The following is an 11,772-nucleotide window of genomic DNA, read 5'->3' as shown; positions in this document are numbered from 1 at the left end:
CCAGAGACGGTGAGGGGCCCTGTGTGTCCCTCGGACAGCTAAGGGGAGGGGGGGTTGGAGGGGAGGGGAGACGTGGGAGGGGGTGGTCTGAAGTAATAGACTGCAGCAACCCCCCCACCCCGCCACCGCCGCCCCAACCGGTGAGAAATCAGGCAATCAGCATCCTTCACTCATTTCAGCAGCAGGGTGTACTGAGCTCCTGCTCTTGGCCACCTAGCCTGAATTTGTAGATTTCCTCCTTCTGGATTGTTCTAAGGAATTTCTGGCATCTCACCTTCATTTAATGACGACTACTATTGGGTCTCAACTATCAATCAACCAACTGTGCTATTAGAACCATTCTCAGCTGTTGGATCTGGGACGTTAAAACCCCAGGGTCTCTTGGGGTTCACTTATATTTATAAATTCAGCCAAGTTTAATCTTATGTTCCTTCCTCCTGACTTAACATGTCTAAGTTACAGGTATATTCTCTACGTTTCAGCACACGGTTTAGCTGGGGCTTGCTTCTTTTTTTTTTTTTTTTTTTTTTTCACCCCTCCTTGCTTGCTTGCTTTCCTAAATCAGTAATTTACCTCTAGGTCAGACCACGTGCTTGTTCCCTGGGGCACTTTGGACTGGGACAGATCTGGAGACCAATAAAGGATAATGATCTCTGAGCGGAATCAGAATCTTTTTGCAAAGTAACTTCCTCAGATAAGGACCTACGTGCTTTCCAGGGAAAGCAGGGTCAGTCTCATTGAATGGGGAAGAGAGTGCCGCATCCAAGGTAAGAGTTTCACTGAATTTTGGATTTGGAGAGGTCAGGGAACTTAGTCTTTTGCCTCCACCCAAACACCCCCCATCTTAATTGCTAAGTGCCACTCGTTCCCATTCAATGCACCTAGCCAGCCTGTGAATACAACTTCTATTGTAATTGTATTACAATTCAGCAGCCCACAGGATCAGCTCTGTCCAATTTTTGGCTACATAAGCCCTGTAGCTACAAGAGAGGAGATAACTTTTTTAGAGTTGTCAGGAATGGCCCTCGCTTCTCTGGTCCTGTCTTGAGCTGAGAATTTAAACCCTAAATATTTCCTTTTTGAAAGTTGTCAGTGCAATTATAAATAGGCAGCCTACGTGACAGTCCTTACAGTCCTCCTTCTCCTCTAATGGTCAGTTGTGGCAGCTACTCCATCTACTAAAGCCTATCTTTATTAGGCACGTTCCCCCAGGCAACAATACTTAACTGTGATAAGTGATAATTTCTGTAACTCCTTTTTCCCAAGGCAAAGTAGGCTAGATCTGCATCACGTTCAACTCTAAAGCCTTGACCCCCTTGGAGGTCAGTTTCCTGCAGAAATAGAAACCTTGCTGGGCATTCTCTTTAAACTTTTTATTTTGAAAAAAAAATGTAGGTTCACATGCAATTGTTCTTGTGGATTTTTTTTTTAAGATTTTATTTATTTATTCAACAGAGAGAGAGAGAGCACAAGCAGCAGGAGCGGCAGGCAGAGGGAGAGGGAGAAGCAGGTCCTCTGCAGAGCAAGAAGCCCCATGCAGGGCTCTATCCCAGGACCCTGGGATCATGAACTAAGCTGAAGGGAGACTCTTCATCAACTGAGCCACCCAGGTGCCCATGTTTTTGTTTTGAGAAAGAGAGAGAGCGTGTGCTGACCGCAGAGCCCACAACCCTGAGATCACGACCTGTGCCAAAATCAAGAGTCATAAAGAGTCGAACGCTCAACCGACTGACCACCCATGCACCCCAGTTCACAGCCATTGTAAGAAACAATATAGAGCAATCCCACCACCCTTCACCCACTTTCTTCCATGCTCTCATGTTGTACAGCTATAGTACCATCATATCACAACCAGGATACTGACAGTGATATACAGTCAAGGTACAGAACATTTCCATTCTACAAGGATTCCTCATGTTGTCTTCAGACTTCTTTTTTTTTTTTTTTTAAAGATTTTATTTATTATTTATTTGACAGGCAGAGATCACAAGTAGGCAGAGGCCGGCAGAGAGAGAGGGGGAAGCAGGCTCCCTGCCGAGCAGAGAGCCTGATGCGGGGCTCAATCCCAGGACCCTGGGATCATGACCTGAGCCGAAGGCAGAGGCTTTAACCCACTGAGCCACCCAGGCGCTCCTTCAGACTTCTTTTTAAGCAGAAAGGGATTTAATACAGAAAATTAAGTGTTTATAACATTATCACAGGGGTTGAAAGAAAGGTCTCTAGAGGGTCTAGTAATATGGCTCCCAGAACACCATAGAACTCACCAACCAGAGGCTATTACTTCTGCCACAATCAGGAAGATAAGGAATCAAGAAGTCATCACCGAGATTACTGCATTCAACATATTACCAGCAAGATCACCATGGGTCTAAATTTGGGACTAGAAGCTGGTTCCCCCGCACTAGAATGCTGCGTTTGGCTGTCACCATCTCACAGGTGCGTCTGAACACTCGTGAAGCTGGAGACTAGCCGCCATGCACTGCTGCAAACCCTCACATCTGCGTGACCTTGCTTGCCAGCAGCAACCAACTAACGTCGGTAGGACAAATAGCTATTGCCTCCTTTCTTCCTTCCATCCAGTCTTACAAACTGGCAGAATCCATCTGTATCTGGAATTCTAACTGCACCTGAGTCTGGGAAATGGAATTTTAACTTTTTAGACTCTGGAGGAACAGACGTTAAGTCTGAGCTGACTACATCCAACACAGATGGACACAGAGGTGTATTTGTGTCCTTTGTGTTGGGAGGACAAGAGGGGTCCTATCAGATTTGCTATGATTTTCCTGTAAAAGAAAAGGGTGAAGTCAACTGCTGCTGAGCTTTTTAGTGTCCCTACTGACTGTGAAGGGAAGAGGAGTGACTTGGCCAGACTGACATTTGTTGAAGTTCCTCTCCAGGCTAGTGATCATGAATTTGTAGGGAACAATCTGTCCCTTAGGGTACTTTGTCCAACTGTGCATGGCTGTTTGGGTGCCAGCAAAGAGAAAAGGCACGGTTGGATTTAGTGAGGGTTGGAAAGCTTACCAAATCCATGTGACAGAAAGACAAGGGACCAAAGAAGTTCATGGTATTGGCAAGAGTGTTATTAAAACCCATGGGAAGGTGCCTGGGTTGCTCAGTCCGTGAAGCCTCTGCCTTTGGCTCAGATCATGATCTCAGGGTCATGATCCCAAGGTCCTGGGATGAAACTCAGGTCATGGGCGCCTGGGTGGCTCAGTGGGTTAAAGCCTCTGCCTTCGGCTCAGGTCATGATCTCAGGGTCCTGGGATCGAGGCCCGCATCGGGCTCTCTGCTCAGCGGGGAGCCTGCTTTCTCCTCTCTCTCTCTATGCCTGCCTCTCTGCATACTTGTGATCTCTCTCTCTCTGTTTCAAATAAATGAATAAAATCTTAAAAAAAAAAAAAAAAGAAAAAAAAGGAACTCAGGTCATGATCTCAGGGTCCTGGGATTGAGCCTGCTTCTCCCTGGCCCTCTGCTCCCCGCACACATACCCTCTCCCCCACCTGCGAACCCCCGCCCCCCGCCCCGCCAGCTCACGCTCTTTCTCAAATAGATAAATAAAATCTAAACAAAACAAAACAAACTCTCCTGGGAAATAAACAGGATCGGGAGTAAAGCAAAGAGGCCACGAACTGTGAGGAAGTAGAGAAGTCAATGGTGTAGAGGTGCTGCAAAGCTGGAAAGAGGCCACACAGGGACTGTTTGAGTCTGCAGACACTTTTGTTTCCAGCACCCTCCTTTTCAGGCAGGCTAATCCTGGATCTGCCCTAAATAGGAAATGGGGCAATGGTTGGCTCAGGAAGCAGAAAAACATAAGCGGGGATCTGCAACTTGGGAGCCACAACTAGGTTCACGTCTGTGCTCCTCCACTTCTAAGACGCGTGACAATGGGCAATTCATTTACTCTTCCTGAGGCTCCGTTTTCCCTTCAAAAAGGGGGAGAAAAAGACTATCCTATGGTTAGCGAGAAGACTTAATGAGATCATGCACGTAAAGTGCTTAACACAGTGCCTGGCACACAGTAATCGCTGAACGCGAGAAAGCTGTTACTGTTATGTTTGGAATAGAAAACCAAGGAGAGGTTACAATGAGGACAGTTCTAAGTGCAGAAGTAGAGTCATACAGAACTTCTGGATACATGAGCGCATGCGCCTGTCCGCGGACCTCGGGGTAGCGCAAGCTTTGCGCATGCGCCGGAAGTTGCAGCCGGGAAGCCAGCGAGGTCGGTTCCGCCCGACTCTGACATGGCGGCGCCCTTTGTCTGCTGTGAAGTGCCGTCCCCGGCCTTCTCGCGGCCGTGATGCACCTCCCTCTACAGTGGGGTCCGGGACATGGCAGGTGAGGGTCAACAAGCGCCCGGGGCTGGTCGAGTCCCAGGAGCTGGGCGGAAGCGGCGAAGGATGGGGCGCGGCGGGAAGCCGGGGACGGTTGTGTGGGGGAGGGGAGGGAAGTGGAATGGGAAGGGAACCCGGACTGGGGGGACCCCGCGGGGCAGGAGGGTGCGAGGCAGCTGGGGTGGGGGGCGCCGCCAGGCGAGCGGGCGCGGAAGGGGCGAGCGGACCCGCAGTTCCTGCGAGGGAGCGCGGGTCGCTTCCCGGGTTGGGTGACACCCCAGCTGGTAGCATCTCCGCCCCCGCCGCCTGGCTGTCACCGTCTCTTGTCACCCGCCCCCCCGCGCGCGCCGCGGCGGGTGGTCGTTCTGTGGCCGCAAGGTGCCGGGGTGCCGGGGCAGCTCACTTCGGCGGGTCGGGGCCGGAGGGCACGGGCCTGCCACAACCAGGAGGTCCTGGCAGAGCGGGAGGTCCACACTAACCCCTGTATGAGATTATTTCATTCATTCCTTCCTTCCGCAGACGGTGGCCCGGCACCTGATAGGTTGTGAGGATAGAGCTAGTGAACCGGACCGACTTCCTCCTGGTCTAGTGGTTTAAAGGGTGAACTGTGGAGCCTGGCAGCCAGGGTTTGAGTCCCGACTCTGCTTCCCAGCGGTGTTCTGAAGCACCTTGGGTTCTCGCTCTCTGCCTCAGTTTCCTCAAACTTAAAGCAGACATAGCAATAAAACCTGCCTCCTAAAGTTGTTCTAAAAGGCCGTAGGTATAAAGTGCCGAGAACATTTTCTGGCACAAAGTAAATGCTCTCTGTGTTCATTGCTGTGATTATTCATTTCACGATCCGGCCGGATGGAAGGAAAGCAGAAAAGTTGTAAGAGTAGAGGCACCTCACTCAGTCTAGGCGAATCCAGAGAGTCGTCTGCTCCCCAAGAAGCGGAGACCAAAAGGATGCTTAGGAGAGTGGAGGCAAGAAACGGGGGGAGTGTTCCCAGTTGAAGATGGGGTTTGTGAGAAAGCTTAGGGGCCAGTGTAATAATTAAGTTTTTTGCCTAGAGACAGAGCTAAGAGGTAAGACTAAAGAAGCTGGCCAGTGGTCTGGTCCTAGGTGACCTTGTAAACCTAGTTAAGGACTTGAAGTTTTAGGTTAATGGGAAGCCATTTAAGAATCAGACTTGGGGATTAGAACAGTCACCTGGCTGTGTGAAGGATGTGGTGAAGGGAGCCAGCCTGGAGTAATCCAGGCGAGAAATGAGGGTGGTCTCCAGTCAGGTTAGAAGCAGAGGGTGGGGAGAGAGGTTTTGGAGAACTGACAAAACTTGGTGATTACTTAGATAAGGAAGTTAGAGGCAGAGAGGTGTCAGGATTGACCTCCTCTTCTTGACCAGCAGGTGGTGATGCCACTCAGTGTGATAGGGAACAGTATGGGGAGCAGGTGTGAGAAGGGAAGATACATTTAGTTTTGAACATGTGGAAAGTGGGTGCCTGTAAGACATTCCAGGGGAACGTCCGGTGGTGAGGTAGCAGTTCTCATTCATCAAAAATCCCTAAAGTTGGGGGGGGGTGTACTCACTGAGGGTGAGGGTATGAAATGAGAAGCGAGGGCATCTGAGACATCCCGGGGGAGATGCTAATGCTGTAGCAACTCGGGAACCCGGGCACAGTCTTCTTGCTCTTGCTTTTTAATGTTTCGTTATGTCTCTTGGTGAGCAGGTATCCTGAGTGTAGGGACTGGGAGCGGTTTACTCATTTTTATGTCCCAGGTGTCCAGCCCCAGGTCTGGCATGCAGCAGGCCAGTAACGATCCAGACAAACTTGTACTGAACACTTACATTGTGCCAGGTTCTTGGCTCGGGGCTCCGGGTTTGCCTGTGTTTCTTGGATGCATGAAAGGGCAGCTCTTAGGGAGCAGGTGCCTTTCGGGTTCTCATCAGATTTTCTACTTGGGTGTCTTTGATTCAGGTAATGAGCTGGAGGAGGAGAGCCAAGCTGGAGTTTACGCAGACACACTGTCAGAAAAGAGTAGCCTGGGCTACTTGGAAATCTGAGGTATGTCTGTAATGCTCAAGGATGAAACAAACCAGGAGGTCAGTTTGTTTGTCCTTCTTCTCTAGGCTCAGCATGACTCAAATCACCCTTTCAAGATAGCTTTTTCTTTCAAGTTATATAGTAATGACAACATCTGAGTTTGGTTGGGAAATTGTGGCTACATCATTTATGCTTGGTTTACCAATAAAGACCAGACGAGGGCAAATGCTCACACCTTGTTTTCATCACATACAACCTAACCTAACGGCTCCAGCAAAGCAATTCTGAAATACAGTGGCTGAAGCAAACTCGAAGTGTATTCCTCTCTTCTCATCGAACGTCTGGAGGGCAGTCCAGAGCTGGTAGGGCACCCTGCTCTGTTCTGTGAAGTATCCAGGAACAGGGTTCTAGTGATCATGTGGCTCTCTTTGCCCAAACCCAGGCTTGCATCTCATGGTCAAAGTTGGCTGCTGTAGCTCCTGCCATTGTGTATGTACCCCCTCTGGCAGAAAGGGAAAGACAGAGTGGGGAGCACGTGTTCATTCCTTTTAAGGTTCTAATGTTTAAAGATACATATTTCTGTACAGCATGTCCCCAAACGTAAGCATCTGGTGTACAACCAAAGAACGAATCATGACTGTTGCAATGCTGGAGGGAAAGCTGGCTGAGAGAGCCTGCTGGGTCCCCTGTGTGACTAAATTGCTGTCTCTGAGGCTTGGGCCCAGCCTCAGGGGAAGGTCTACTGCATTGGTGGAAGAGGCATGCTGCTCTGGTTTCGGGTGGGTTGGTGTTGCTTGGGCCCAGGGAGTCCAGACTTGTGTATGCATTCAGTGTTTTCTGTGGTAAGTGCTAGGGATGTAAGACTTGATGCTGGGAGCAGGGAGCTCTTAGCCGTGTGGATGATCACAGTCTAGTGCAAGGAGCACCGCGGGGGAGACACAAAGGAGAAGCATGACTGATGCTGGAAGGCCCTGCCGAAGCCCGGAAGATTAAGAGTGAACAGCATGTTCGGACTGACACCCATATGGGTCTCCTCAGAGACAGGGAGGACTCTGGTGTCGGGTGCAAATCCCTCCCTGCCCGTGTCATGACTCTCTGAGGGCCAGTTACTTTACTGTTGTGCCTCCATTTCCTCATCTGTCTGATAGGGCCAACAGCATTTAGCTCACAGGACTGTATAGAGGATCATGAGAGATGAAGAGTGTACTTCACAGGGTTTGCCATGTAAAGGGGAGTTACCTCCTGCTGCAGGTTGCGGGGTGGTTCGAAGCCAGGGAGGCCAGTGAGGGCTGCAGTCCACGAAGGCCCGCACCCATAGGGAAACCGGGTTGTGGCCTCCCTGAAGGCAGGAATTATCCAGATGGCGCAGAGGGGATCAGCGACTGCTCTGTGAGTTCTACCAAGCTCTCCAATGAAAGGTGTCCATCTGTGGACTCTCAGAGAGCGTGCTCTGAAAGGTCTGGTGAAGGGCCCTTTGGGAAGGGAAGGATTGCCTCTGCCTGTTTAATTCCCAAGCTCGAATGCTTCTGGAAAGCCTTCTCTGGGTGCTGCCTGGCCACCCGCCACTGCTAAGTTCGGAGCTCCTCCTCTGTTGATTTCTTAGCACCCTGCCCTCATCTCCCAGTGCATTCGGATCTCGCATTATAATCATGGGTTCCTTTGTCTCCCTGTTGGCCCACCAGCATCTCGCAGGCAGAGACAGGGGATCATTTCTTCTGGTAGCCCCACTGTGTACCTCATTTCCCGGGACGTAGCTGGTGCTCAGTAAATGTTGTCAGAGGGCGGGTGCTCAGCCTTGCTAGGCTGAAGGGGGACTGGCAGTTGGGCTGACCAGAGCTCCGGTGTGATGTGCGGTTGGCGTGCTATCGCCAGAAGAGAGGATGGGTGATCTGGTGTCTGATGGTGGATCTCGTACCTGGTGGGAGTGTGGACATAAACTTGGTAAGCTGTGTGACCTGATGATGAGCGTTTACGTCGGGAGATGGTTTTTCTGTGTTTTTCCAGTAGAGCATGGTTTCTTAGCCTTGACATTATTGATCTTTGGGGCGGCATAAATCTTTGTTATGGGCCGTCCTGTGCACTCCAGGATGGCTGTGGCATCCCTCGCCTCCACCCAGAGATGCCCGTAATACCCACCCACCCACCACTCAGGCAGTGGAACATATCTCCAGACACTGCCATACATCGCCTGGGATCAGATCGCCCCCAGCTGGAACCCTGCAGTACTTCTAAGTCAGGCATCCCTGGGCTCGGACTAGTTCTTACACTTACCAGATGTGTTCCTTTGGGGAAAATACTCGGCCTCCAAGCCTCAGTTTTCCCAGCTGCAAAGTGGGGATATGGATGACCTCACCCATAACTTTACTGGCCGGAATTATGGAAGAGGTGATGGATGTAAAATGCTTATTGGAGGGGCGCCTGGGTGGCTCAGTGGGTTAAAGCCTCTGCCTTTGGCTCAGTTCATGATCCCAGGGTCCTGGGATTGAGCCCCACATCGGGCTCTCTGCTCGGCGGGGAGCCTGCTTCCCTTCCTCTCTCTCCGCCTGCCTCTCTGCCTACTTGTGATCTCTGTCTGTCAAATAAATAAATAAAATCTTTTTAAAAAAGTGCTTATTGGAGCCCTTGACACCATCATTGGTGACTGGTATTATGTGTTAGGAGAAAAGGACCCTTGAGAGGGTCAAGCAACAAAGTGTGCAGAGGAAGAAAAAGAATGTTTGGTAGAGGGATATGTGCAAGGTGCACAAATCAGGAGGTTCTGAAGAATGCAGCGTGGAGGGGCATCCGGGTGGCACCACTGGTTAAATGTCTGACTCTTGGTTTCCACTCAAGTCATGATCTCAGGGTCGTGGATTCAAGCCCGTCAGGCCCAGCGCTCAGTGCAGAGTCTGCTTGAGATTCTCTCTCCCTGTTCCTTTGCCCCCCTCCCCGCCCCCCAACTCATCCTCTCTCTCTCTCTAGTGTAAATAAATGAATCTTTAAAAAAAAACAACGCATGGCTTCTGTGCGTGACGCAGTTCCCCTCCCAGATAGCTGTTAGTAGTATCCGCGGGTCCTCCCAGAGCTCTTCTGTCCATCCGTCTGTCCCTGTGTTGTCCTGGGAAGACCATTTTTAAGGAGTCACATGGTTTGATTAGGTTGCATGGGCGGAGCCGAGGGCAGCGGCTGTGGGCGGGGCTTCGGGGTGCGGCCAGTTTGCTGCGTAAAAGACTAGGAGGCTCAGTCTTTCCCGGAATTCCTCAAAGGGTGGTGCCCGGGTGGTGGCAAGAAGGGACCCAGACTCCCAGACACCGTGTCTCGGCAGGGTGGCACCACGAAAGGGAGGGATCCAACCCCAGAGAAAATGAAAAACTCCAAATATATTGTGTGCCCAAAGCATGTTGTCTTGGAGACCATTATCTCCTTTTGCCGGTCACAGTTTCTAGATGACTAAAATAATAAAGGTCAAAGAGGAAGCCTTTCAGCACTGAGGGGTTTCTGGGTTGTCTGCAGGCGTGTGTGTTGAGCGTCAGCTCGGGGGCCTGGCCCTCTCAGAGGTGCTGGGGCCAGCAGCAGCTTGACCTCAAGTCCAAGGGCTAGTTACAGTAGACCTCCCTCATGTCATCACCACAGCTTCTACAGGAAACTGGGGCTTGGGCTCCGGGAGTCAAGCCTACTTGTGGGGAACTGGAGACTGAAGCCTTGAGCTTCAAAGGAAGAAAGCCAAAGGTCTGGTTAGAGTGGAGAGTTGCTCACTCCTGTCTACACAGCCGGCTGCAGGCAGAGCTCGGAGGTGGAGTTCCAGCTGAGGGTGGAACTGGCTAGAAAGCAGATGTGGTGGGTTTTGTTGTAGCATCAGAAATCTGCCAGAGGACTTGGTGAGGATAGCTGACACTGCGGGACATCTAGGAGGGTTGTCGAGAGAGTAAATGCTGCGAGCCCTCATCACAAAAAATATGTTTTCTTTTCCTTTCTTGTGTCCCTATGAGAAGTGGCCTGAACCTGTCGCGGTCGTCATTTCACAGCAAATGGGAATTTAAACCATCCAAGTTCACCTTCAGCGGACACAGTGATGTGTGTCAATTATTTCTCAGTAAAACTGGAAAAAAACAAAACCAAAAACGAAAGAAAAGCACCGAGCTTTTTATCCTAAGAGCCCTGGCAGTGGCGCCCGTTCCCCCCACCCCACCCACACCACTTCCCATGCTGGAACTGTTCAACCAAGAGGCCACCTTCCTGTCCCGAAGGGGAGGCGCTGCCGCCCAGCGGGAAGCTGTGTCTCCACCGGCTCCGAAGCCTGGTGGGTGAAGCCCTTCTCGTTCTGGTAGTCCCAGGGCGGCCGGGGGCCCAGTCACGGACTTCCTTGGTTCACTGTAACTCCGCTGCCCAAGTTCATGCTTCCAAACATTGTTTCAAGTCAGAAAGAACATTGTTTAGTTTTGTAAGTTGTTAAATATTGAGTAGATACAAAGGAACATGCACAGTATAAAGAATAAAGATACAAGGAAACCCATGTGCCCAGCAGTCAGTTTACAAATAAGAATGTTACCATTAGCTTTGGATGCCCCCTCCCTGATCCTGGTCGGTCTCACCCCCAGGTCATCGGAGTTTTGCTTTTATCACTGACTTGCCTTTCTGTAAAGTTTGACTGTGTGTGTTTGTATTCCCAAACAATGTGTTGTCTCATTGTGTGCACCGTTGAACTTAACATCATGGCATTGTTTTTTGGTGTCTTATGTTGTTGGCTTAGCGTGTGTTCTGGAGGGTAATCCATGGTGCCCATAGTTGCACTTGGCTTTCTCAGATGGATATGTTCCATTGCAAGAGAATTTATTTGTCCTTTCTCTTGCTGACGGACGTTTAGATTGTTTTCAGTATTTGCTGAGACAGTGGTGTTGTGGACGTTTCTGGAACGCATGTGCCACGTCTGCAGGGTGTGGACCCAGGAGTGGGGCTGCATCGCAGCGCATGGGAGCTTCAGCTAACCCAGATAATGCCTGACTGTTTCCAGAGTGCTTTCCCCAGTTCACAGTTCAACTGACAATTCTGCTTGTTTCACATCCTCCCAACTCTGGTTTTACTTGACTTGAAAATTTTTAGCAATCTGTTGGGAGTGATATCTCATGTGGTTTTGATTTGCATTTTCATGATTATTAGTGGGCTAAGCATCTTTTCATATACTTATTGGTCACTCAGGTTTCAGCTTCTGTGAAACAGCTGCTTAAATCTTTTGCTCAGTTTCCTTTCCGGTTGTCTTTTTCTTGTATATAGACTTCTCGTTTGTTTTTGGTTTTTATTTTGTATACGAGTCCTTCATTAGTTATATGTGCTTTAACTCCCTGCTTCCAGTTTATGGCTAGTCTTTTCACTGGAGGTTTTTGTTTGTTTGTTTGTTTTTTAACAAATTCTTAATTTTAAGGTTCATCGCTGTTTTTCT

The 11,772-nt window shown here is 50.0% G+C and overlaps 1 protein-coding gene across 2 annotated transcripts in view; it reads left to right on the top strand.

Annotated features, from left to right (window-relative positions):
• The first annotated feature begins 4,213 nt into the window (after positions 1–4,213).
• The window catches only part of ZBTB17 (zinc finger and BTB domain containing 17), a 30,348-nt gene continuing 22,789 nt past the window's right edge, over positions 4,214–11,772 (top strand). The window contains exons 1-2 of one of the 2 annotated variants that reach the window (XM_032863509.1): positions 4,214–4,338; positions 6,291–6,377. Coding sequence is in view for 1 of the 2 variants with exons in the window: in XM_032863508.1 (XP_032719399.1) it covers positions 4,332–4,338 (7 nt within the window). In the remaining variant the exon portion in view is untranslated. The remainder of the gene's footprint in view (positions 4,339–6,290; positions 6,378–11,772) is intronic. The other variant, XM_032863508.1, reaches the window with a different exon arrangement.

This window comes from Lontra canadensis, unplaced genomic scaffold, assembly GCF_010015895.1.
Source record: "Lontra canadensis isolate GAN:19392208 unplaced genomic scaffold, GSC_riverotter_1.0 scaffold25, whole genome shotgun sequence".
Lineage (NCBI taxonomy): Eukaryota > Metazoa > Chordata > Mammalia > Carnivora > Mustelidae > Lontra > Lontra canadensis.
The sequence above is the reverse complement of the archived record's forward strand: the minus strand, read 5'-3'. Positions and strand labels throughout refer to the sequence as shown.